General features: G+C 38.8%; 1 protein-coding gene and 1 non-coding gene across 5 annotated transcripts in view; one reads left to right on the plus strand and one right to left on the minus strand.

Moving 5' to 3' along the window:
* OXCT1 (3-oxoacid CoA-transferase 1) overlaps positions 1-24,185 on the minus strand; it is a 138,095-nt gene that overhangs the window by 98,355 nt on the left and 15,555 nt on the right. For all 4 annotated transcript variants that reach the window (XM_036846905.1, XM_036846906.1, XM_036846908.1 and 1 more), the window contains exons 6-7: positions 19,449-19,555; positions 16,961-17,021 (exon numbers count right to left, since the gene is read on the minus strand). In XM_036846905.1, the coding sequence (XP_036702800.1) occupies positions 16,961-17,021; positions 19,449-19,555 (168 nt within the window). The remainder of the gene's footprint in view (positions 1-16,960; positions 17,022-19,448; positions 19,556-24,185) is intronic.
* TRNAE-CUC lies at positions 1,515-1,587 on the plus strand. Its single transcript has one exon. It is a non-coding gene; the product is annotated as a tRNA-Glu (tRNA).

Raw genomic sequence — 24,185 nt, forward strand, 5'->3', positions numbered from 1 at the left:
TCACAAAGCACCAAGCTGATCTCCCTATGCTATGCGCCTGCTTCCCACTAGCTATCTATTTTACATTTGGTAGTGTATATATGTCCATGCCACTCTCTCACTTCGTCCCAGCTTACCCTTCCCCCTCCCCATGTCCTCAATTCCATTCTCTACGTCTGTGTCTTTATTCCTGTCCTGCCCCTAGGTTCATCAGAACTTTTTTTTTTTTTTTAGATTCCATATATATGCGTTAGCATATAGTATTTGTTTTTCTCTTCCTAACTTACTTCACTCTGTATAACAGACTCTAGGTCCATCCACCTCACTACAAATAACTCAATTTCATTTCTTTTTATGGCTGAGTAATATTCCATTGTATATATGTGCCACATCTTCTTTATCCATTCATCTGTCGATGGACACTTAGGTTGCTTCCATGTCCTGGCTATTGTAAATAAAGATGTGATTCTTAATCTCAGATACTGTTCACAAAAAGAAAGAAAAAAAAGAAAGAAAGAAATATACTGAGACTCCTAGAGCTTAGTCCCAGGACTTTTTCGCTAAGTGGTCTTTTCTATTCCATGACTCTACTTATCAAATATATGTGGATTATTCCCAATTGTATAACTCCCTTCTAGACCTCTCCTCTGAGCACTACACATACATGTCCATCTTCACCTACATCACCACTTGAATGCCTAAAAAAGTCAATCAATCCTACCAGGGCTCTTGTTACTCCTCCTTCCAAAAGCTGTTCCCAGGCTTCCTCAGCTTGGCAGGTGTCACACCATTGCTCAAGTCAGGTGGGAATCATCTTACTCTCTGCCTTTCCTCTACCCCAGCATTCCACATCCAAGGCATCGGCAAGTCTGATAAGATTCCTCTTCCAAGATACTGTATATCTCAATTCCACCACCTCTCCCCACTTCCACTCCACCACTCAAGTCCAAGCCACCATCACCTCTTGCCTGGACCACTGCAACAGTCTCCTCATTGGCTACCCTGTCTCCCTTCACACCTCCATAAAAATCCATTCTACATACAACACCTAAAATCATGACCCTTTCCATTTGCATTTAAAATAAGGTGAAAGCTCCTATAAAAGCCCACTTAGCTATGCCGACAGTTTCAGAAACGTTCAGTGTCTCAGAAATAAAGCCTCAGTATTGTCATGGCAGGACAGTGGCAGAGGAAACATGGAAAGTCAGGACTTAAACCAAGTCTTTCAAATGTCCTTTTCATTAAGCCGTTCAACTTCCCAATGATCTATTCCCAGAAACTTACCTGTTTCTCAGTTTTCTCATTTGTAATATTATAAGAAAACTGCTTCTCCTCCTACCTCACTTGGTGATTAAGAGGATCAAATGAGATAATATATGTAAAAGCACTTTGAAAACATAAAGCATTACAAATATAAAGTAATATAAAATGCCTACTAATACAGAAATGGTGCTCAAGCATGGGGTTTTCTGGGCCTTTGCTTACAAGAAAGAGGAGTTAAGTGAGTCTAGCTAAAATAATTGACTTTTGGGAATTCCCTGGTGGTCCAGTGGTTAGGGTTTGGCACTCTCACTGCCAGGGCCCCAGGTTCAATCCCCGGTCAGGGAACTATAATAAAATCCCACAAGCCGCACGGCACAGCAAAAATAAATAAATAAATAAATGACTTTTATCTCTCATCACTAGAATACATTTTGGCTGGTTGGAGCCTTTTCTATTGCTTAAGAAGACTGATGCCAGATAAAAAAACACATGGCTGCCCTGGTTAACTTCCTGATTTCAGGCTTTACCTTACCAATAAATAAGAAATAGCCAGATAACTCTTACAAACACATTTCTGACTAAAAAGAAAATAGGAAGCTAAAAGCCCTGGTTTGGAAGGCTGAGAAAATGAGCCTCACCTTGCCCAAAGTTTGTCCACAATTCTTCTCCTGCCCTCTCTCCAGGATGCGGGGGGCACAGCTCCAGAGGAGATGAAAACCCAGGGCTGCAGGGCCCTTCCAAAACCCAGGGACACAGGATGACTTCAACTCTGGACCATTTCCGTAACTCCTGGAGACTCTGCCAGACAGCAGGAGCTGCAGCTGAGTGCCGGACCCAGGTCAAGTTGGAGAAGTCTTCACCCCATCACCCCAGGATACATACATTGTAAGTAAGAAACTGGCCCTCAAGTATCAGATAAAGTCTAATGGGCAGGAAAAAGCAAAATGCTTCTAATAAAGTGCGTCTATCACTACACAATTTTATTAAAGTCAGATTTATTGACAAAGGCATTGAGATAGTAAAGAAATTGTAAAAACTGTGGCAAGATAAGCAAGATAAACAAGTTGCTACATGTAATCTTCCTTTCTTCATGGTTGCCCCCAAAACAGGCCCACCAAACTGCATAATCATTTCACTACTTCTACACAAATTCATATTATTCAATTTAATTTTTTCATTGATTCTCTTCAAACCAGTTATCATTATTTTATTTCAGTTCTACTTAAGTTCGCTGGTCCTTTAAAAAATAATACTTAGTGACATTTAATATATTCAGACTATAGAAATGGAAACTATGCCATAAATCAAGGGTCTGCAAGCTTTTATCTGCAAAGGGCCAGATAATATTTCAGGCTTTATAGGCTCCATACTGTCTCTGTCACATATTGATTTTTTTTTTTTTTAAACAACCCTTTAAAAATATAAAAATTTCTTAGCTCTTAGACAATACAAAAACAGACCACGGGCTATAGTTTAGCAACCTTTGTTGTAAATAATAATTGTGAACTAACAGCATATAGAACATATATAGTACACACAACATGAATCAGCCTTTCACTTAAAACAAATCACACTGGTTCAACAGGCTTCCTTTTCCTAAAGCAGGTTCTAAAACTATAAATGCTCTATATTAGAGAAGGATGAGGTATATGTCCTATTTTTATGAAAGAAAAATTCTGCCCAGATATTTTTTTCTCCCCTCTTAGGTGGTCAAGGATAAAAGATGTTCACTAAGAACTAATGAAGCATCACTTAGAATGTACATATTTACAATGAAATTCAAAAGCCTAGGTTAATACTGTACAAACTGATAAAACACAAATTTGTGAAACCTCAGAAATTATAGATACAAAGCCGAAAAGCCAAGAATAGCTAGAATAAAATTCACCAATCCATCAAAAAAGGAGGATGTATTATTAAAATGACTTTCTTTTAGGATCTCTGCACTAACAATAAAAAATAGCAACAAAATTCTGGAAGGATAATGGCATACAAATGACTTGCTGCAGTTGGTATTGCTACCCCACAATGCAATGAAGTCCATTGCAGCTGAGATAAAGGAACTCTTACAGAGTTGCTGCACTGTTACCAAGCAACAAGAAATAACATGTCAGGATTAGCACTTGATTTAATTTTTACCATCAATAAACCATACTTATATTCTGCTATTCTTCTGGATGTAAATGGTCATTAGGCTAAGAATTATTAATCTATAAGAGTACACACACACAAAAATATGCAGTGAAGTTAATACCTGGCATTCACCAAGTTCATGTTTTTTATATTTACTGCTTCCTTGGTAGAAACAGCAAATAATAACAGAATAGTGATTCTATTACTGAGAAGGTTATTTTGTCAAAATATTCAACTAAATCTTCACTAAATACATCTTCATTAGCATTGAAATATTCTCAAATCAGTGTTGCATTTTATGAAAATTCAAGGAAATGAATGAATTGTCTTTAAATACTTTAATACTTCAAAATAAGTAGAGTCAATCACTTCATTTAGTTTAGTTGTGTAAGGATATTATCATCTGTCAAAGCAATGTACATCTGGCTGAATTTGTAGCATGAAGAATTTATAGATATCTCTTTCAGAGTAGTATAGCAATCACTTTTTAAAAAATGAAATCTAAAAGCATTAATAAAATCCTATAACTGAAAAACTAAAAAAGAAAAAAATGTAAATTAAGGATATTATATAATTTAACAGACTTAAAAATCAGTCATTGTAAATGACATCCATAGCTCACCACATCATCCCCGAAGTTAACACTTGGGAAGGTGACTGTATTATGCCTTAGGATCATGAGGTCCCAGGGTTCGTGGGGGGTTGGTGGGAAGAGGGTGTTCCTTCTTTTTGTGCTGTATCAAATAGCTCTCTTACCTGCCTGTGTTTTTAAAGAACTTGTGTTGAGTGTTCAACTCAACTGGCCTGTGTGAATCAAGTAAAAAGGATTAGGATTCAACAGGTTCTTGCTGTCCTTATCTTCTCGCTAAGGAAAAGAAGTAGAGAGCACTACCAGGTAAATACTAAAGTGCAATGAAGGGCATTTACTATATTATGCTTCACACAGTGAATGTCAAATTTGACATTTCAGCCAAGTTCTCATAAATATCATGTCTCCAGGTCAACCAGCAATTTGTGCGTGGGCATAAATTCCACACAGGCATGGAGCAGTGGTCGCCTGTGTATGCATGTGTGTGCTTGACATTGCATCTGTCTAATGAAGTTTCTCAACATGGTTACATGTGTTTCTCTTGGGTGGATGGAACCTTTAATTTTTTCCTGTTTAGACCTATTTCTTTTTTCTTTTTACTGTCTCTTGGAAAAATTATGAGTTTCTCTGTAATATCAAGTCATTAGCAATCTTAAGATTAAGAATAAAAGAACCTTAAGAGGAAAGGAGTTATGTTTATCACTTGGGCAGTTTCACTTTTCCTGAAGCAGGACGGAATATAACCAGTCTCTAAAACATCAATACACTAATTGGTCTGCTTGGTGGAGATTAAATGTTCACAGGATCCACTGAAGTGATTAGGTCGAATGGTTAAAATCCACTGTATTCCCACATCCTAGTGTAAAGTGAACTAACCACCAGTTTGATTTCTTCTGCAAAGATAATTCATGAGGTGTTGTCAACACAAAGTTCTCCAAACAGGGCCAGAGAGTCACAAAAGTCAGGAGGCTCCAAGCTCAAATTCACATTCTCCATTCATCTCAGAGTTTTAAAGTCAGATTTGGGCCTAGTCGTCTTGCGAACTATTACAAATGAACTAAAAACAGAAATCACACTTCACACAGCCTAGGAAGAAGATACTGCCATGATTCTCAAGACAGCTACCCTCATATAAGACTCCTCGGCCCACCACCTCAGACCGAAGAAAGGGGAGTACGTCATCCCCAGTCTTCAAGTGCACCAGGAAGGCCCCATCTGCTCCTCTTTCCACCGCCCCGCTTGCTCCCCGCTGGAAGCTGCCAAGCCCCGCTTCCTCACTTCCCTGAGGTCTCTGCTCAACTGTCATCTCAGTGGGGCCTTCTGTTACTGACCAACTGATTCACAATTTCACTTTGGGGAACTCCCTGGCGGTCCAGGGGTTAGGACTCCACAGTCTCACTGCTGAGGGCCCGGGTTCAATCCCTGGTCAGGGAACTAAGATCCCACAGGCCATGCAGTGCAGACAAAAAAAAAGCAAAAACAAAAAACAAAATTTAACTTTCTTCTCCTGACATTTCATGTCCCTTTTCATGCTTTGTTTCATCTCCTTAATATTTACCAATATCTAATATAATATATAGTTTACTTATTTATTGCACCTATTGTCAGTCTTGAGCATTATAATGTAAGCTCATGAGGGATACAATATCTGGTGATTATTTCAAAATACTACAAGAGGAGGCAGGAGATGGAGATGAAGACGGGGCAGGAGTGATCGTGGGTTGACGGTCATTGGAGCTGGAGGACGAGCTCAGATGGGTTCATTAAACTCTTCTGTTTACTGTTGTGTATGTCCATTAGCCTTCATAATAAACATTAAAAACAAAATTTGTAATACCATTTACACTGCTATTTTCACCTTTCCTCATCCACCAATCAGGAACAACACACATCTTCTTGGCAGGATGGCAGATGTACCCCTAATCTTTTCCTCTAGTTAACCTCCTCTGGAGACATGGCATGTGCCAGGCACTAGTACAGAATGCAGAAGTCACAGGTCCCAAAGCCTGGCTCTTCTAAACAAAAAGTCTTAGGATATCTTTGGAAAATAATTTTCCATACGTCCATACCTTATGACTTAGAATTATTTTTAAGGGATTGATAACCACAATATTCCTGACAGTGGCTCTCTCTGCAGGAAAGGCAGGCAGATGAAAACGAGAATAAGCAATCCGCTAATCCTTACCTTAGGTGGGTTCATAGGTGTTCAATTTATTATTGTGCTTTATAACCCACACAGGTTACGTGTATATAATACTTGTATGCATCAAATATCATTTAATATGAACAATTCTTTCATAAGCAAATATATAAATATACCATAATATAAATATAATAAAAATAACTTTATTGAAGTCATGGTAATGAATGTATTTGTCTTAACTAAAAGCTGAAATTAGCCAAAACAGCTGAAGAGGCCTTGCATAAACCTTGCCATCTTCCAACACCAGCCAGGGCACACACCTGACGAAACCAGCTGGGTTATTTTGGTCACAGGTAACCTCAACAGCCTTCGGTGGCTGAGTCAGATGACCTTTCCTGACAGCACAGGCATGCCAGGCTGCTTGCAGGAGACAAAGCATCAACAGGCTCCTGAGTGAAGCACTGCCGCCCCTCCCCCTGAGTTTTCTATTATAAGTTGCTTTAGGGGCTTCCCTGGTGGCGCAGTGGTTGAGAGTCTGCCTGCCAATGCAGCGGACACGGGTTCGAGCCCTGGTCTGGGAAGATTCCACATGCCGCGGAGCGACCGGGCCCGTGAGCCACAATTACTGAGCCTGCGCGTCTGAAGCCTGTGCTCCGCAACAGGAGAGGCCGCGATAGTGAGAGGCCCGCGCACCGCGATGAAGAGTGGCCCCCGCTTGCCACAACTAGAGAGGGCCCTCTCACAGAAACGAAGACCCAACACAGCCATAAATAAAATAAATAAATTAATTAATTAAAAAAATATAATTAAGAAAAAAAAAAAGTTGCTTTAAAAAAAAAAAATGTAAAGACAGGTAACTTCCCAGAGAAACACAGCCTGATTGGATATGCACCCAGGAGACTGGCTGAGGGGCTCATGGGAAGTTGAAGGGTTAACAGACCCTTACAAAAGCCAAATGAGTTCCACAGTACTCCTGTTACTCATACACATGGAACGCAATTCCAAGAGTTGTTCCCTGGCTGGTTTTGCACTTAGACTTGTGAAGTTTATCAGGGAAGATTCCACCCACTTAAAGAGGAGGTCCAGAAATAACACTGTCCTAAAAAGAGAAATATCTTTCTGGCATGTATGCCAATATGTGCACCCACTTGTACTATTTTCCCCAAGTAACTACCCCCAGTTCCTTAAGAGACGGGGAAAGAGACAGCCAGTCTTCACTATGTCACAACTTTGTGGCAAAACATGCAAACGGCTGCAGGTTTTAAGAATGCAAATGCAATATTCATATCGGTTTCGTTAAAGGGGAAAACAGACATAACTGGTTTTCCACAACTCATAAGTTTGTTTAGAACACATTTGAAAGGCAAAATTTTTCCAAAAAGGAGCAATATCCCACTTTCAGAGAAACCAGAAATAATTCATGTCAAGGGCCAATTTGGTATTTTCTTCAATTCAAGATGAATATACTGGTTTACCTCTTGTCAACTGGAGGAGAAATTATTAACCAAAAAAGCAAGAGACAGCTTTATGTTCCTTTGCCACCCTGCTTCTTTTTTCTTTTTTTTAAATTTATTTATCTAATTTATTATTTTTTTTGGCTGCATTGTGTCTTTGTTGCTGTGCATGGGCTTTCTCTAGTTGCGGCGAGCGGGGACTACTCTTCATTACAATGCACGGGCTTCTCATTGCGGTGGCTTCTCTTGCTGCAGAGCATGAGCTCTAAGCGCGTGGGCTTCAGTAGTTATGTCACATGGACTCAGTAGTTCTGGCTCGTGGGCTCTAGAGCACAGGCTCAGTAGTTGTGGTGCACAGGCTTAGTTACTCCGCGGCATGTGAGATCTTCCCGGACCAGGGCTCAAACCCGTGTCCCCTGCATTGGCAGGAGGATTCTTAACCACTGTGTCACCAGGGAAGTCCCCTGCCACCCTGCTTCTGCATGCAAAAAGACTTTAAGATATCTGAGGGAATTATCATTAATATTTTAGATATTTACAGTTCTACCCCTCTCTTACCTCCCATAAAACTCAAGTTATAGGGGGTAACCAGGGAGAAAGGCTGAAAAGATGTAGCACCAGGGGGTGGAGTGGTGCTTTAGGAGACAGGCTCTAACCCAGATCCAGCTACTGAAAAGTCCTCCATGTCCTCATCTATAAGAGAAAGGAGATGAGCTAAGAGTTTTAAAAAAAAAAAAAGGCTTTGTCTGAAATGTAGGGTGTAGTCATTGTTAAAGCTCCCACTGCTTAAGATACTGCAGTACAAGAATAGACATTCAATCACCATGTTCAGGGAAGTTTGTGAAAAGCTGCACAGTTCAGAGATGCAACACAACAGAATGAACAGAATCCAAGAGGAAGAATGAATGAATCCACAGGGCTATTGATCACAGGATGATGCTTCTCTCAAAGCCCTCTTGGAGGTAGATGGTGCAGGAGGCAAAAAGACCATAATTGGAATAACTGGCAAGGAAAGCTGGGGGGTAGAGGAATATATTGGCCAAAAACTCCCAATCTGCTTGATTCTAATAGTTAGCATTGAAATGGACTACTTCCAGAGATTTAATACCTTTCAAGATTTTGAAACACCATCCATTGATGATGATTTGAGAATATTTCATAAAATAGTGGGAAAGTGCAGACACCCCAGAATCAGTCATTCTGTGGTTCTATCCTAGCTCCATCTAGCTGTGTAACATCAGGTATACAACCTAACCTCTCTGTGCTTTTAAGTCCTTATCTGTAAAATAAGGATAATAATGATTCCTACCTCATAAGACTATTGTTAACATTAAAAAAACTAACAATAACCATAAAGAATACAGCAGTGACTAACACATAATAAATACTTGATTAATAGTAACTATTATTATTGTTAATATTTAACAGGCAGGAAAATACGCAGGTAATTTAAGATCTCTGAAGACTCCTGTTAGACCAGCTCATAATCATCCATCTCACTAGGACCACTGTACAATAAAGTAGGATAGGGCTACAGGAAAAGAATTACAAAATCCTAAAGGCCAATGCAGGTAACAGAGTGCACAAAACATAGCACAGAAGAGGAGCTGGAGGTCCAGGGTAGTCACTAGACTAAGAATAATACAAAACTCACAGTCCAGATAGATTTTTTGTTATCAGAAGACACCCAATCTATTCATCATCCCCAATTCCAAATTATCTTCTACATCCAAGAGCACAAGTTCTTACAATTCAAGCTAAAGACATGTGGACCTCTTCTACTATGAGCATGCAGAGGGAGCAGGCTTACAATAATTTATTGTCTAAACTGCTGTTTTGCTTACATTCCTAAACTAGAATGACAAATTATATTTCATCTTGATCCTTCCAATTAGGCTCTGTCCAATCAAACTTTCTCCATTGATGACAATATTCTTTATCTATGTTGATCAACACAATAGTCACGAGCATATGTAGCTACTGAAGAGAAACTGAATTTCTACTTTATCTAATTTTAATTAATTTAAATTTTAAAAGTCGCATGTGGCTAGTGGGTACCATGTTGGACAGTGCGGGTATAATCAATTGGGAGTGGCCATCAGCAGCGCTATATTGAAAGGGATCCTAATGTGAGTCCGTGTCTAACAGGACAGAATGCTGTGAATCAGAGATGTCTGTTCTAGGACACAGGGAGGGCAGCTTTTATCATATTTGCAGGATCAATTAAAGGATTTTATCTCCCCTTCCCTTATGCCGACAGAGAACCTCTCTTTCCTAATATCTACATTAATTCTCAGACAGTAGAGAGTCACTTCCTGCTTTTGGAAGAGATAAGATTGGCTGAAAAGAACCAGATTATAAAAGAAGGAAAAAAAGAAATTCACCCAGGACAATGCATACTGCTCCATGGTACTCAGAGAAAAAATATTGGTATGTGGCAGTTTTACAGAAGTACATACAATCAAGAGAGGGTTAAACTATCAATTGTTTTAAGCTACGCTATAGGCTTTTTTTCAGTACTGTTACAGATGTGTGCAATGGACAGGTCATTAAGATGATTCGATTAAAAAAAGAAAAAAAGATCGCGCAGAGAGAGTACACCACATTATCCATTTTAAATGCAGAAAATATACTGAAGCCATTGCAAAAGAAACCACCCTGCCAGTGTTGAAAGTACCACATGCCCCAGCACTTTAAAAGTAATACACTTCAAACACTGTAAATTAACTACACTTCCATAAAAGAGGAAGAAAACAAACAAAAAAAACGAAGCTAAACTATGGTTATCTACTACTACTACTACTAATAATAATATACTTCACTTTCCAAGACAGAAACAGAATTCTAACATTTGATTATTTCAAAAATATGGCAGCACTGCCTCCATGAAATACCATCTTGGGCAAGCATATGGAGGAATGAAAAAATGCCGGGTAGAATACCACCATCACAAGAAAAATCAAGAACATATATTCTCATTTCCAGATCGCAGGATGGGTTCCTATAAAGCCCTCCCATGGGAAAGCTATCTCAAATGCCCAAGAAAATTTGGTTCCAAAGTGATCCTCATAGCCTAAACGAATCATTTTCAAGTCTCCTTTCAGGTTCAAATATGTATAAACAAAATGGCAGGATTTTGGTATAAGCACCTATTTCTGTCCCAGAGCTTGAACCCTGGGAAAGTTCTAAAATTATTCTAGTCTCTCCCAAACCCTGAGATGTCCAAAGGAGAGTCAGTTAGTGCCTTAATTCAACGGTTCCGAATAGAACCACATCAAAGCAATGAGCTTAGCCTCCTTCTACCTTAAAGTATCACCAGTATCTAACAGTGAGATAAGGAACTTCTCCTAATACAACTTACTATTTTCCTAGGATTCTGTATACAAGAATTCATCTGGAGACAAACTGGAGAACAATTATACCACAGAAGTCCACCCGCTAGAGTGAAGGTTCTGAGCCCCACATCAGGCTTCCCAAACTGGGGGTCCAGCAACAGGAGGAGGAATTCCCAGAGAATCAAACTTTAAAGGTTAGCGGGATTTGAGTGCAGGACTTCGATAGGACTGGGGGAAACAGAGACTCCACTCCTGGAGGGCACACACAAAGTAGTGTGTGCATCAGGACCCGGGGGAAGGAGCAGTTACCCCATAGGAGATTGAACCAGACCTATCTGTTAGTGTTGGAGGGTCTCCGGCGAGGGGGGGCGGGGGGTGGGCAGCTGTGCCTCACCACTGGGACAAGGACACTGGCAGCAGAAGTTCTGGGAAGTACTCCTTGGCATGAGCCCTCCCAGAGTCCACCATTAGCCCCACCAAAGAGCCTCTAGGCTCCAGTGCTGGGTTGCCTCAGGCCAAACAACCAACAGGGAGGGAAGTCAGCCCCACCCATCAGCAGACAAATGGATTAAAGTTTTACTGAGCTCTGTCCACCAGAGCAACACCCAGCTCTACCAACCACCAGTCCCTCCTATCAGGAAGCTTGCACAAGCCTCTTAGATAGCCTCATCTACCAGAGGGCAGACAGCAGAAACAAGAAGAACTACAATCCTGCAGCCTGTGAAACAAAAACGACATTCACAGAAAGACAGACAAAATGAAAAGGCAGACGACTATGTACCAGATGAAGGAACAAGACAAAACCCCAGAAAAACACCTAAATGAAGTGGAGATAGGCAACCTTCCAGAAAAAGAATTCAGAATAGTGATAGTGAAATTAATCCAGGACCTCAGAAAAAGAATGGAGGGAAAGATCGAGATGATGCAAGAAATGTTCCACAGCGACCTAGAAGAATTAAAGAACAAACATCTAGAAGAATTAAAGAACAAACAAACAGAGATGAACAATACAATAACTGAAATGAAAAATACACTAGAAGGAATCAATAACAGAATAACTGTGGCAGAAGAACGGATAAGTGACCTGGAAGACAAAATGGTGGAATTCACTGCTGTGGAACAGAATAAGGAAAAAAGAATGAAAAGAAATGAAGTCAACCTAAGAGACCTCTGGGACAACATTAAATGCACCAACATTCGCATTATAGGGATTATAGGAGAAGAGAGAGAGAGGACCCGAGAAAATATTTGAAGGGCTTATAGTCAAAAACTTCCCTAACATGGGAAGGAAATAGCCACCCAAGTCCAGGAAGCGCAGAGAGTCCCAGGCAGGATAAACCCAAGGAGAAACACGCCAACACACATAGTAATCAAATTAAGAAAAATTAAAGACAAAGAAAAATTATTAAAAACAAGGGAAAAATGAAAAATAACATACAAGGAGACTCCCATAAGGTTAAGAGCTGATTTCTCAGCAGAAACTCTACAAGCCAGAAGGGAGCGGCACAATATATTTAAAGGGATGAAAGGGAAGAACCTAGAACCATGATTACGCTACCCGGTAAGGATCTCATTCAAATTCAATGGAGAAATCAAAAGCTTCACAGACAAGCAAAAGTTAACAGAATTCAGCACAACCAAACTAGCTCTACAACTAATGCTACAGGAACTTCTCTAAGTGGGAAACACAAGAGAAGAAAAGAACCTACAAAAACAAACCAATAACAATTAAGAAAATGGTAATAGGAACATACATATCGATAATTAGCTTAAACGTGAATGGATTAAATGCTCCAACCAAAAGACACAGGCTCACTGAATGGATACAAAAACAAGACCCATATATATGCTGTCTACAAGAGACCCACTTCAGACCTAGGGACACATACAGACTCAAAGTGAGGGGATGGAAAAAGATATTCCATGCAAATAGAAATCAAAAGAAAGCTGGAATAGCAGTACTCATATCAGATAAAATAGACTTTAAAATAAAAAATGTTACAAGAGACAAGGAAGGACACTACATAATAATCGAGGGATCAATCCAAGAAGAAGATATAACAATTATAAATATATATGCACCCAACATAGGAGCACCTCAATACATAAGGCAACTGCTAACAGCTATAAAAGAGGAAATTGAGAGTAACACAATAATAGTGGGGGACTTTAACACCTCACTTACACCAATGGACAGATCATCCAAACAGAAAATTAATAAGAAAACACAAGCTTTAAATGACACAACAGACCAGACAGATTTAATTGATATTTATAGGACATTCCATCCAAAAACAGCAGATTACACTTTCTTCTCAAGTGCACATGGAACATTCTCCAGGATAGATCACATCTTGGGTCACAAATCAAGCCTCAGTAAATTTAAGAATGCTTGATTAAGAATCAAGCATCTTTTCCGACCACAACGTTATGAGATTGGAAATAAGTTACAGGGAAAAAAACGTAAAAAGCACAAACACATGGAGGCTAAAAAGTACGTTACTAAATAACCAAGAGATCACTGAAGAAATCAAAGAGGAAAGCACAAAATACCTAGAGACAATTGACAACAAAAACACGATGATCCAAACCCTATGGGATGCAGCAAAAGCAGTTCTAAGAGGGAAGTATATAGCAATACAAGCCTACCTCAAGAAACAACAAACATCTCAAATAAACCATCTAACCTTACAAGGAACTAGAGAAAGAAGAACAAACAAAACCCAAAGTTAGTAGAAGGAAAGAAATCATAAAGATCAGAGCAGAAATAAAAGAAATAGATACAAAGAAAAGAATAGCAAAGATCAATAAAACTAAAAGCTGGTTCTTGGGGAAGATAAACAAAATTGATAAACCTTTAGCCAGACTCAACAAGAAAAAGAGGGAGAGGACTCAAATCAATAAAATTAGAAATGAAAAAGAAGTTACAACGGACACTGCAGTAATACAGAGCATCATAAGAGACTACCACAAGCAACACTGTGCCAATTAAATGGACGACCTGGAAGAAATGGACAGATTCTTAGAAAGGTATAACCTTCCAAGACTGAACCAGGAAGAAATAGAAAATATGAACAGACCAATCACAAGTAATGAAATTGAAACTGTGATTAAAAATCTTCCAGCAAACAAAAGTCCAGGACCAGATGGCTTCACAGGTGAATTCTATCAAACATTTAGAGAAGAGCTAACACCCATACTTCTCAAACTCTTCCAAAATATAGCAGAGGAAGGAACACTCCAAAACTCACTCTACGAGGCCACCATCACCCTGATACCTAAACAAAGATACTACAAAAAAAGAAAATTACAGACCAATATCACTGATGAATATAGATGCAAAAATCCTCAACAAAATACTAGCAAACAGAATCCAACAACACATTAAAAGGATCATACACCATGATCAAGTGGGGTTTATCCCAGAGATGCAAGGATTCTTCAATATACGCAACTCAATCAATGTGATACACCATATTAACAAATTGAAGAATAAGAACCATATGATCATCTCAATAGATACAGAAAAAGCTTTTGACAAATTCAACATCCATTTATGATAAAAACTCTCCAGAAAGTGGGCATAGAGGGAAACTACCTGAACATAGTAAAGGGCATATATGACAAACCCACAGCAAACATCATTCTCAAGGGTGAAAAACTGAAAGCATTTCCTCTAAGATCAGGAACAAGACAAGGATGTCCACTCTTGCCACTATTATTCAACATAGCTTTGGAAGTCCCAGCCATGGCAATCAGAGAAGAAAAACAAATAAAAGGAATACAAATTGGAAAAGAAGAAGTAAAACTGTCACGGTTTGCAAATGACATTATATTATACATAGATAATCCTAAAGATGCCACCAGAAAACTACTTGAGCTAATCAATGAAGCTGGTAAAGTTGCAGGATACAAAATTAATGCACAGAAATCTCTTGCAGTCCTATACACTAACAACGAAAGATCAGAAAGAGAAATTAAGGAAACAATCCCATTCACCATTACAACAAAAAGAATAAAATACCTAGGAATAAACCTACCTAAGGAGGCAAAAGACCTGTACTCAGAAAACTATAAGACACTGATGAAAGAAATCAAAGACAACACAAACAGATGATATACCATGTTCTTGGATTGGAAGAATCAATATTGTGAAAATGACTATACTACCCAAAGCAATCTACAGATTCAGTGCAATCCCTATCAAATTACCAGTGGCATTTTTTACAGAACTAGAACAAAAAATCTTAAAATTTGTATGGAGACACAAAAGACCCAGAATAGACAAAGCAACCTTGAGGGGAAAAAAACGGATCTGGAGGAATCAGACTCCCTGACTTCAGACTACACTACAAAGCTACAGTAATCAAGACAATATGGTACTGGCACAAAAACAGAAATATAGATCAACAGAACAGGATAGAAAGCCCAGAGATAAACCCACGCACCTATGGTCAACTAATCTATGACAAAGGAGGCAAGGATACACATGGAGAAAAGACAGTCTCTTGAGTAAGTGGGGCTGGGAAAACTGGGCAGCTACATGTAAAAGAATGAATTTAGAACACGCTCTAACACCATACACAAAAATAAACTCAAAATGGATTAAAGACCTAATGTAAGACCAGACACTATAAAGCTCTTAGAGGATAACATAGAACACTCTAACATAAATTACAACAATATCTTTTTTGACCCACCTCCTAGAGTAATGGAAATAAAAACAAAAATAAACAAATGGGACCTAATGAAACTTCAAAGCTTTTGCACCGCAAAGGAAACTATAAACAGGACAAAAAGACAACCCTCAGAATGGGAGAAAATATTTGCAAAAGAAACAATGAACAAAGGATTAATCTCCAAAATATATAAACAGCTCATGCAGCTCAATATTAAAAAAACAAGCAACCCAATCAAAAAATGGGCATTTGAAAACCTAAATGGACATTTCTCCAAAGAAGACATACAGATGGCCAAGAGGCACACAGAAAGCTGGTTAACATCACTAATTATAAGAGAAATGCAAATCAAAACTGCAATGAGGTGTCACCTCACACCGGTCAGAATGGCCATCATCAGAAAATCTACAAACAACAAATACTGCAGAGGGTGTGGAGAAAAGGGAACCCTCTTACACTGTTGGTGGGAATGTCAATTGATACAGCCACTATGGAGAACAGTATGAAGGTTCCTTAAAAAACTAGAAATAGAATTACCTTATGACCCAGCAATACCACTACTGGGCATATACCCAGACAAAACCATAATTCAAAAAGACAGATGCACCCCAATGTTCATTGCAGCACTATTTACAATAGCCAGGTCATGGAAGCAAGCTAAATGCCCACTGACAGAAGAATGGATAAAGAAGATGTGTTCCACATTTACAATAGCATATTACTCAGCCATAGAAAGGAACAAAATTGGGTCATTTGTAGAGAGTAGATGGACCTAGAGACTGTCATACAGAGTGAAGTAAGTGAGAAAGAGAAAAACAAATATCATATATTAACGCATATATGTGGAATCTAGAAAAACAGTACAAATGAACCGGTTTGCCAGGCAGAAATAGAGACACAGATGTAGAGAACAAACGTATGGACACCAAGGGGGGAAAGCAGGGGGAATGAATTGGGAGATTGGGATTGACATATTTACACTAATATGTATAAAATAGATAACTAATAAGAACCTGCTGTATAAAAAAAATAAAATAAAATTTTTTTTAAAAAGTGAAAAAAAAAAAATTTCATCTGGAGACTTCACCCAAGAAGGTACCCTTTACTCAAGTACCAAAAGACTTTTATGAGCTGGTCAGCCTAATAGCTTGATTCCCAAACAGAGTGTTCTAGTGAGACTGTAGCTAACCAGAAAGCTCATGTTCCTGCAAAACTTCAACTATCATATATTTAAATAGAGTCCTTCAACATCCAAAATGAAAAAGTGGTTATTGTTTGCCCTCCTTCTTGAAAACAAATGAACCGTTGTACTTTTTCTTGAACTAACACATAACATCAATTTTGAAAATTAACAACAGGAAATCAGAAATAACCTCTTCTCTTACCTCCACCACTGTGGTTTCTGCAGCTTTGCACATCGGCAAGTTGAAATTCCTTGCACTTTTCCTACATTAGAGGAATAAGGAAGTGGGGAAAGAAGGGCAAAAATAAGCAGTGTCTCTCTCAGCTTTAATTATAGATTAAAGGAATTTCTGTAAACCAAGACTTTGTGAATCTTTTTAAAAGAGTGTATCACATTTTCGATAAGTTCTATAGCTATTTTATAAACAAAAACAATATGATGGCCACTTCATTCAATTATATAGCTTTTTATGGGGTTAAGAGAAAGAGGGACTATTTTTCATATTCAACATAGTCATACACAGAAAAATAAAATGGATATTAATAAATCTACTCTAAAACTAATTTCTCTAAGTCTTTTACCTGAGATGCCACTTTGTTTTATAGTTAAATATTTCACTAAACTTGCTCTTGTTAAAATATTAAGAAAATTAGCAAGTGCTTTATATGAGAAGGTATAGTAATTATACTCCTATTAAAGAGAAACCTATTGCTGAAATTAACTGAATCATTCACGGTTGATTTGTGAGTCCTAAAGATCAGTGTGGAGAACCAACTTCTAATGAAATTTTTAAAGCTACACCCCCCCCCCCATCAGACCCTGAGGTGTAAAATTTTAAGAAGCGGTCAATTTTGCTGATGGTTCTGCATCCCCTAATTCCTAAATTAATGCACTTCCTCTAATCATAAAAATTTTAATGCATTTTTGTTTCTGAGAGTGTAAATTGATAGGGAAAATTCTTTGGTAAAGAGAAATAATTCACAGCTATGTCGTAACAGCTCTTTGTGCCACCAATGTTTCTTTCACTTGGATTCAAGGATAGGTATGTCCTCAAGAGAGGAATCCTTGTGTACTCTGACAAGTAACCGTGTTGGATTCCACCAGACATCCAGCATCAAAAGCTCCAAGGGCAGAGTGGCCTGAGGTGCAGGCATGCAGAGCCCGCCCACTCTAACAATGGCCTAGACAGACCTCTATCCCAGTTGTCCCACTAAACGTGAAGGTCAGCCTAGAAGTCAGTATCTTAAGAATCTAGGCCACCTGACCACTGGCGACAAGCACTCTCATTTCACATCAAAGCTCAATGGCTACTGAGCAGAAACTACAGGCATAAGGTCTGTACTCAGAATAGCCCTTGTGCAGTCTTTAGATAACAGGCAATAAAGCACAGGATAAACTCATGGAAATACTTTAAATAATTCATTTCCATTGGCTACCATACAATTTCATTAATCTTTTTAAAAAAAAAACAACTAAGCTTTGTAAGCATTACATCAAGGTGTCAAATAAGGTAGACATCATTCAAAATGTCCTCTGTAATTGCCAAAATTAGTTATAATATCAAAAATTGGCTAAATCCCGGGACTTCCCTCGTGGGAAGCGACCCACGTGGATTAAGACCCACGCTTCCACCACAGGGGGCACGGGTTCGATTCCTAGTTGGGGAACTAAGATCTCACACGCTGCAGCCCGGACAAAAAAACAAAAACAAAAACAAACGAACAAAAAAATTGGCTAAATTCAAGAGATCAAATACAGTATTAATGTCATAGAAGATCTTCAGAAATGAACAAAAACATGAGAATGATCACTGATAATTTAATTGTGATCATACCAAAGCTGCATTTGGTAAAGATAAAAAATATCACTAACTAAAAGCAGGAAAAGGCCAATATTATGAGAAAGACAATTATTTCTGCAACCTAACAGGTGACGTCTTCAAGACCAAACATTTTGGAAAATTTTTATGAGTATATTCAAACATGGCACAATTTGCAAAAACAGCTATATAATCCCTAAATCCAAGATACTAAAACTTGGTATTTAGTATGCTTAGGGTAATCAAAAGATATTGAAATCTATTAAGTGGCTTAATATCTGTGGCTATCTAGATAACGAGAATGAAAGTGAAACATTATTAAGGTTAACCAACTTTCCAGACATAATCTTTATAAGCATTTCCTAGAAGACACCAATAGGCCTGGAAAAGAACTGACCTAAGTGATTATGAGCAATATTTTTCCAGAATATCAAAGTAACAGGCATTTTAAGACAATGCATATAAAAAACACTGTCAAAATTAAATATAATTGCGTGCTTTTGTCACATTTTCTAAGCATGTCACAACACTGTAACTAGTTTTGGCAACTAAAGTACACAGGGGCAAAAATAATTTGTATGTGACTATATACAAGGATATACAGATTCAAATAGTTAACAAACAGTGCACCATGGGTACCAACCAATCAGAACAGACGCCCTCTAGTGCATCAAACCAGCATGACCGCACGGCAATGGTTCTGCACCCACCTATATACACACACACACGGGTGTGTTTGATTTTAAGCCTTTTTTAAAATAAATTTTTACATACCAAACACATCAAGATATCCATTTTGTAATCATAATTTCGGAAATATAAAGTTGCTGAAATGCGTTACATTTGACATTTTTTAAAACCATTATACTACCTGAAAATCACATTTCCTGCTCGGTCTGCCTTCCAGGCTTTCACCAAAGCGAAATCCCCTGTGATTGCTTCCTCCAAAATAAAATGCTGACCATTAAACTCCCTCACCTGCAAGAGACAAAGAGGGCATTGTCAGGATCTGCAGAGGTCTTGTTTGGTTGTGCTCTCTGCTCTGACAGAGGCAGATAATAGGGATACAAGTCTAGTTAGAAAAGGAAGGAGAGATCTAAACTGAGACTTCAAGGAAGAGTAGTGCAGGCAACCAGGGCTTCGTCAAAATGGTGAAGAGGACACTGAGGGAGCAGCATGTGCAGAGGCTCAGCGGCAAGAGGAAGCTTGGTAATTGTGAGGAACTGAAAGTTCCATATGCTTATGGCATAGACTGTGTGTGTTAGCACTCACTTTATTATTTGTGTGAATAAGTTACATACTGAACACGAAAAAGAGCCCCTCTTTCCCTCCACCCCAGAAAACCATGTAAGTTGCATGAAATGGGCAATGCATTGTTTTCCTACCTAAAGTAGTTATAAAAATCCATTCATCTCTTCTAATGAATCCATTATCCTCTGTTGAGATTTTAATTGGGATTCCTAAAATTTGTAGACTAATTTGTAGAGAACTGATACGCTATATCCTCCCACCTGTGAGAATATAGGCCTACATTTTTTAAAGTCTTCTTTTACCTCCTTCAATAGTTTCATAGTTTTCCCTCAGAAAAAGCTTTGTATATATTTTCCAGCTTTATTCATAGGTGCTTCTTGGTGTTTGATACCACTGTGACTGTTATATTTCATTCTATTACACCTTCTCTCTGTCATTACTGGTCTAATGGAAGGCTATTGATTTTTGTATGTTTATTTACTTTTAATTCTACTCCAAATGGGAGGGGAGGGGAGAAGACGCATAAAGCAAAACTATGCCGCGGCATTTTGTTCCTTTTTTCTTCATGGGGACTTAGCTCTGGGAATTGAAACGAAGAGGGGAAACAACGTCAATACCTCTCTCCATCACCACACAAGATGGGAGCCATTTGAAGGCCAAACTCCATTTTCATTCCTACTGCGCCCCCTAGTGGACAAATTGCATGCATTTTATAGAAAGCTGGAGAAAGTTCCAGTACATTTACTTTTCTTTAACTGTGGTTTAAAAAAAGAAATTCTTCCTTTTTTTAAAAAATTATAGTTAATTTACAGTATTGTGCTAGTTTCAGGTGTGCAGCAGAGTGATTCAGACATATATATGTACACATATACATATATATTCTTTTTCAGATTCTTTTCCATTATAGGTTATTACAGATATTAAATATAGTTCTCTGTGCTATACAGTAGGTTCTTGTTTATTTATATATATATAGTAGTGTGTGTATGTTAATCCCAAACTCCTAATTTATCCCTCTCCCTCACTTTCCCTTTTGGTAACCATAAATTTGTTTTCTATGTCTATGAGTCTATTTCTGTTTTGTAAATAAGTTCATCTGTACCAATTTTTTAGATTCCACATATAAGTGATATCATATGATATCTGTCTTTCTCTGTCTGCCTTCATTTAGTATGATAATCTCTAGGTCCATTCATGCTGCTGCAAATGGAATTATTTCATTTCTTTTCATGGCTCAGTAATATTCCACTGTATGTATGTACCACATCTTCTTTAACCATTCATCTGTTGATGAACATTTAGATCTTGACTACTGTAAATAGTGCTGCTATGAACATTGGGGTGCATGTATCTTTTCGAACTAGAGGTTTTGTCTTTTCCAGATATATGCCCAGGACTGGGATTGCTGGATCATATGGTGACTCTACTTTTAGTTTTTTAAGGAACCTCCATACTGTTTTCCATTGTGGTTACACCAATTTACATTCCCACCAACAGTGTAGGAGGGTTCCCTTTTCTCCACATCCTCTCCACCATTTTATTATTTGTAGACTTTTTGATGATGGCCATTCTGACCAGTGTGAGGCGATACCTCATTGTAGTTTTGATTTGCACTAAAACAGAATCATTTCTTAAAGAACAGTTTCCTTAAAGACATTATCCCACTTTCCTGTTAGAAAAGATTAATGAATTTAGGGAATCACTGATGAATGAGGATCATATTAATATGAACTTAGACAAATTATATGAAAGACATTTGTAACCTACACATCAATATAGTTTGTCTTATGTATTTCAGTCATCACCAGAGATGATAGTTGAGGCCTTTACACAGATCTAGAGAACTACATATACATCTAAATATATGCTAAGCCAGGGCAAAGTAAAAACATTGGCATTTCTTTCTATTCCAGTTATCTAATTTCCTGAAGGGTCTACACATCAGCAGTTGCTAAGTGTTCACTATTCTAAAATCTTAAAACAGGGGAGGAATTGGTTTTGTCAAACTAGCTGTTATACTCACTTAAAAGACTTATGCACTTCAGAGTCTCCACTTCCTCATCTTTCAGTCCTTTCTTGAATCCACTCCAGTCAAATTTTCACCATTCCAGAAAAATCTTCTTCTCCAGAAAAATCACTGTTTAAGGTCACCAATGACCTCCACGTTTCCAAATCCAATAGTCAATTTCCAGTCCTCTTACCCAACCTCTTCATACTCTGACACGGTTGATCACTCCCTCCTTTGTAAAAGTTCCCATCTTCCAAATCACCGGACTCCCCTGGGTTTCCTCTCCACTCACTAGACACTCTTTCCCATCTTATTTGTTGCTCCTTTTCCTACTTTCAACCTTTCAATGTCAGGCCTCTTCTAAACCCTTAAATGTAAAAGAGCTGTTCTCTGTCTACACTCCATCCCCAGTCCCATGGATTTAAACACCACATGGTGACGCCTCCAAAGTTCCTACCCCAGCTCTCAACCCTCCCGGAGCTGAGCTCGAGCCTACAGAACACCTCCCCTTGGAAGCTAATGAACGTCTCAAAAGCACCAAGTCCAGGAAGAGCTCTTTGATTACCCCCTCGCTCGGCCCATTTCAATAAGCAGCATGCTTGATTCTTGTCTTTTCTTACTCAGTAAATCCTGTTGGCTCTACTATCAACATATTTCCCAATTGCAACCACTTCTCACAAATTCCACTGCTTAAACCACCTTCCACTCCCACCTGGATTAATACAACAGCCTCTGCATCCGTCTCCCTGCTTCTGCTGTTGGGTCTCCAGCAAAAAACTCACTACCCAACAGCCACAGTGCTCTTTCCAAAATGTAACTCAGATCCCATCACTGTCCCACCATGTTCAAAACACTCTGTTGTCCTCTCACCACACTCAGTAAAGGCCAAACTCGTGTGGTCTGGCCCTCGCCTCTCTTTAACCTCCAACCCTACCACTCTCTCCTCATTCACTCTGTTCCAGTCTCACTGCCCTGCTGTTCCACACATGAGGCAAGCCTGCCCTGGGACCCTGTCCTTCCTCTTCCTTCTGACTAGAGCACAAACCTATAATCTTCACCCGCCTCATTCCCTATTTTATTCAGGACTCTACCAAATGTCACCTGCTCAGACAGGTTTTCCCTGACCCAGCCTGGAGCACACCTTCCTGACCACTCATCATCCTCTCTGCCTTTGCCCTACTTGATTTGTGTTCACAGCACTTCCAGTATTGACACTGTGTGTTTGTCTATTTGTCCCTTGTCAGGGGCACTTGGTCTAGAACACCCCTTTTCCCACCACACTTAGACCAGTGCTTGACAAACAGAAGGTCCTCAATAACTATCACTGACCTAAGGAATTCACTCATTTCCTCTTCCCACCGTAATCAAGGACGACAAAGAGCTAACAAGAATCATTTCAAGAAATTATTGTTGTATTCCTAGGGGATGCAGACAAAGTGACAAAACTGCTAGATTCCTACACCTGACTCCAGGCTGAAATGAACCCAGGTATTCAGAACAGATTCTAGTCTATCTTATGTTTTCACCAGGAGAGTTAATGCTGTAACTTCTAGCAAGCTCTCAAAGCATTCACCCGATTTTGCCAGGCATCTTTATCTATATTAACCAAGATCCATCTTAATAATTAGGTTCCTGTCCTTTACTTTGTCAAAAACTTTTTAAACCTAATTAGGCAGTAAAGAAAGAAGCAAGATAGAGTATGAAAAATTTTAACAAAAGCTTTGAGTCAATATAGGTCACTCTAATCAGAAAGGCAAAGCTCCAGATGGAGGACGCTGCTGGACAAACGCTGGACAGCAGGGGACAAGGGCATGACCTTTATCTTCCCTCAAGACACGGACGTGCAGAGCTAACATCCCTATAAGCAGAAAGGTGATAAAAGCCCTTGATTTACTAAATTTTCGCTTCCCTAGAGATAAGCTCAGCATTTCTGCAACCTTTGTTAACTCTCATGAGCCATGTGGGCAGGGAGAAGGGAAAGATACTAAAAATACAGCTGGCCTGTGTCATTTTAAAAACTGGCTCAAACCTGAGTATCTCAAATACCTATATCTAGAGTTCTTTTCTTTTCTTTTTTTTTTTAAAGATTTTTTTGATGTGGACTATTTTTAAAGTCTTCATTGAATTTGTTACAGTATTGCTTCTGTTTTATGTTTTGGTTTTTTGGCCGTGAGGCATGTGGGATCTTAGCTCCCCAACCAGGAATCGAACCCACACCCCCTGCATTGGTAGGCGAAGTCTTAACCACTGGATTGCCAGGTCAGTCCCTATTCTTTTCTAATATGTGAGTGAAGTTACCCAGGATAAAGATACCCCATCCTATCTAGCACTTTAAATAAAACTAAGTTA

The sequence above is a fragment of the Balaenoptera musculus genome, chromosome 3 (genome assembly GCF_009873245.2).
Source record: "Balaenoptera musculus isolate JJ_BM4_2016_0621 chromosome 3, mBalMus1.pri.v3, whole genome shotgun sequence".
Lineage (NCBI taxonomy): Eukaryota > Metazoa > Chordata > Mammalia > Artiodactyla > Balaenopteridae > Balaenoptera > Balaenoptera musculus.